At 34.9% G+C, this 3,977-nt stretch overlaps 1 protein-coding gene across 2 annotated transcripts; it reads left to right on the top strand.

The window, feature by feature from the left end:
• The first annotated feature begins 834 nt into the window (after positions 1–834).
• LOC149713390 (uncharacterized) lies at positions 835–3,700 on the top strand. Of its 2 annotated transcripts, none has more exons than XM_089847495.1 (8): positions 835–2,031; positions 2,152–2,244; positions 2,301–2,342; positions 2,427–2,563; positions 2,673–2,729; positions 2,788–3,005; positions 3,069–3,227; positions 3,291–3,700. In XM_089847495.1, the coding sequence occupies exons 1-4, from the start codon at positions 1,545–1,547 to the stop codon at positions 2,537–2,539; spliced, it is 735 nt and encodes a 244-aa protein (XP_089703621.1). In that variant the 5' UTR covers positions 835–1,544; the 3' UTR covers positions 2,540–2,563; positions 2,673–2,729; positions 2,788–3,005; positions 3,069–3,227; positions 3,291–3,700. The 2 variants fall into 2 exon arrangements, with proteins under 2 accessions (XP_089703621.1, XP_089703630.1); XM_089847504.1 differs by having other exon boundaries at positions 837–1,737; positions 1,816–2,031; positions 2,788–3,227.
• The last annotated feature ends 277 nt before the right edge of the window (positions 3,701–3,977 follow it).

Genomic DNA, 3,977 nt, shown 5'->3' with positions numbered 1-3,977 from the left:
GCGCTACGCCGCTTCAGCGTGCTTATGCGATGAAGCAATCAAGAAAGCCTACTGGCGAATGAACACGATGTGCATTACCTTGGAGAACCGCGTCGACGACAGAGATTACGCCAAGAATGAAACGGAATTGCGTCTCTTACTCAGCATATTCGTCATAAGTTTAATGCCGGCATGCCTTGTTTTAACATTGGAACTCTGCTTCAAACTCTGCCCGTGTTTCAAAAAAGCACGCGCTATAAAGAGAATCCGTCGCAGAAGGAAGCTGCAATTAATAAGAAGCGCTTTAACATTAGAATTACATAAACGACCTCCTCTCAATAGAACCTTATATTAGCTATCAAACAAATATTTAAGAATTGCGGGCCCTAAACGATGATCCGCCGATCTCTCCATTGGGAGTTCTATGTTTTAGTTTTATTTTTAAATTGTAAGTACTGAGAAAGGACCGCGACGCAAAGTTATTAATTAACTCTCATCAGTGGTGGAGAATGAAATTGAGGAAGTCAGTGAGAGGGAGCAATGTCAAAACCAACATACCATTCCCCCATATCAAAAACGGATTTATGTAAGAAGAACGTTGAACGTAGCAAATTCACTACCCATCCTCGACTACTTTGTATGTTTTAATGGGAGTGGTTTATAATTTCAAAACTCGCGCTCGCCATCTATCCGCCTTATTCTAATATTTTGGGCTTTGAATATTAGATACTGCATAAGGCAAATAAATAATAATAGTAACTTATAATTGTACTACAATAATAATTTTAGTACAAAGAAAGAAAAACTAGATACTTAAAAAAAGAAACATCAATTATTTATATTCTTAATTTTATAACTTAATTCCACTAAATCGGGAGTTATATCGCATTGTTGTCCACTTTGCTTTTTTACCACTGGCGCAATTTCGCAATAAAATATTTAACCACGAAATTAGAGATAAGAACGACATTTTCGATTTCTAATGAAAATTTTTTACAATTTTTGAAAAAATCCATACGCACGCCAAATAAGCCTCTGCAGCAAGTCATAAAAAGGATGGGAGAATCTGAAATATTTTTCAATAAAAAAGAAAGGATTGTAGAAAAGCTGTTGAAACGCCCTTATCAATGCAACGAGCCTATCTTGCCATTGAATTCTCTGTGCTACAAAAAACTACACACAGATAAGTTTGTTATTTCGAGCTTTAAGGGTGACAATTGTTTCAAACTCCAAACCGAAGAGGTGGTTTTAGTTAAAGGAATATTTCAAAATGACCGCGAAGAAATATTTATATTTGGAAATATTTGCTCATTTGACCATGATTTATTTGATTATCCTCTGGAATCTTCAAAGCTTGGAATATTTAATGGGAAAGTTCAACATGAAATCAAGATTTATCCTATGTCATCTATAGCGCAAAAATGCATGCTTCTCCCATACCACAAAGATACTGTTACTGTGATTCCATTGCTTCATAACTGTTAATGGCGGAAAAATATTACTCCTCTATAATGTGTTTAAAAAGTAGTGTAGAAAATGGTCTTATGATTAATAAATCTATGTAGATGTATGCAATTGTGAACTTTAAAAAAGATAACACGGTTGAAGTTGTACCCTCATCATGGTGCATATCGGAAAGGTTATGCAAGTGGCCTAGTAAAGGAACAAAATCTTCAGATATTACAAGGATGATAAAGAACGGTTGTGATCCTGAACAGGATTGGATGAACTTCGCTGTGAAAATATACCGTAGAACTGGTAATATCAGATATACAGTTTCGATTGGTAAGCACTTAATATTGAAGATTATAATACTCATTATTTGTTATCATATAGAAACATATGGCCATGCTAGAGAACTTTGCTCCAAAGCTGAGGTAACTTCCGACCTTGGTACTGACGACCCTGATAAGTTCACCGGAAGAGGGAAACGAAAGAAACGTAATATTAGAAGATTTGATGAGAGTAGTGAGCAAGAGAGTGAAGACTGCAGTGATGACTCAACTACTAGTATTAGACCAGCAAAAAAAGTCAAACTATCAGGAAAAAAAGGTTAAACCATTTAATTTATAGCACCAGATTATTCTTAGAGATTTCCGTAGTTTGACAAAAGTTTGCTTTGATTAGCTTTCCATCTCAATTTAGCCTCCCTTAAAAATTATATTTTCGTAGATAAAGCTGAAAAGGAAAAACACACTTCAAAACGGTTCGGAAAGTCGCTTAAACTGCCAAAACCTCCCGTTTACAAGCCCAACAATATATCTGGTAAGATATATGGTTTTTGTCAACGAAGAATAATCTAATTTATTTTGTGTCTTAAGAACCTATTCAAGAATTTAATGCAACATTCGGAAATTCTCGCAGTACGTTTTTCAAATAAAAGGATCAGTTTAATTATGTATTCATTTGTCCATCATCAAGATTTAATTAAACTTTTTCCCACAAAGCTGCTGACCAAAACAAAACTACTACGAACCAAACTCAGACAACTCCAAAAACTGTGGCAGAAGACTTAATTATGGCTAGTCCAAATAATTTGACAGCAGATCAGACGAGTTGAGTGATGGTCTTCAAGAAATACGAGGTAACTATAATTGATCATTCTAAAAACCAACGACAGATGAAATTATTTACAATATGGTCAAAAAATGAAGTGAAGAGTTTAATAGTAGAATTTCTTCCTCCTTTTATAGCTCCACATCAAAGCGCCTCCTTTAAAAGATCAACAAAAAGTCGTGCCTTATCATCAGGTTAAATGCGTGATGTTAATTGCTCAGGAAAACCAATTATATGTATAATCTATTTCAGATAATTTATCTCAAGAGAAATTCCAAAAAGCCGTCTTTCGAATGTTGTCAGATTTAAATGACAAAGTGGATAAAATTTTGACCAATCAGCATTTGGAAAATGAGGACCTGTCATTCTCAGCTCAAAATTCTGAATTTCCAAATTTCCCTTTGACATCAATAGATGATTTAAACGATTTTGAAGAATTCGTGGAAAACAAAGAGAACTATAAGAAAGCAGTACTTATCTAATGTCACTGTTTTGCTCACTACCGTTATGTAAACTTAAAAAATTGTTTCAAGGTTGCTTATCTTGGAGGCTATGGAGGTAAAAAGTATCGGACACAACAAGACGAATCTTGAAAACAGTTCTCGCACAAGAAGTTGTCCTGAAAATGAATTGGAATGGTAGAAATGAAAAAATTTCCTTTCAAAACCTACGCCTTAGAAATATTGTTATTGGTAATTAATTCGTGTCTTAAAGGGAATTATCACCATTTAATAAACAATGTCATGTTTTTTAAGATGCTGTACGAAAGACGCAAAAACTTAAACACACCAAAGAGTTCGAGGTGGAAACAGTCATGAAAACCTGGATAAAGCATGCTAAAGATCGATATGGAGGACGTGGGCAAAGAAATAATAACAGAAGAAGTCAAGAAAATCGTCAACAGCTGACAGATGATGACGATGAAGACTAAGAAAATTACTACGATTCCTCATTTCATTTAAATTACTTTCATTTGTTTTGGACATGGACCCAGTACATTTAACCATGGTATTCATAGTTTCGACTCAATTAATCGAAACCATTTCTCATTTTTAATAGTGCGGGGTCCATTATTTTTCTCTATACACTTAAGCTTCTGTGATAGAGCATAACAGTGATATGAAACAAGTGGTTTTATATTCAAATAAAAGAATAAACATTTTCATTGCTGTCACTTTGTTCACTGATGTTGTAGTAAGACAAATAAAAAATGGGAAGTTAAGTCTTCCCCTTAGCTTGGGCCTACGTTTATGGGACTAGTCACCTTCTAGAGATCAGTGCACATTTTTTGAAAGCTATCTAAGAGTCGGGCGCAAGATAATTTTGGTCGGGAGGTAGTGGTTTAGGAAGCAATGTTACAGCCAGCAAAAGTGCTTTTCCAAAGTTGTTTAAAGGTCGGTCACAAGGTCTAATTTCGGACGGCCAAGAGTAGGCAAACCTAG

This window comes from Phalangium opilio, unplaced genomic scaffold (assembly GCF_054372755.1).
Source record: "Phalangium opilio isolate 3A_F unplaced genomic scaffold, DU_Popi_V2 ptg000009l_1, whole genome shotgun sequence".
NCBI lineage: Eukaryota > Metazoa > Arthropoda > Arachnida > Opiliones > Phalangiidae > Phalangium > Phalangium opilio.
The sequence above is the reverse complement of the archived record's forward strand: the minus strand, read 5'-3'. Positions and strand labels throughout refer to the sequence as shown.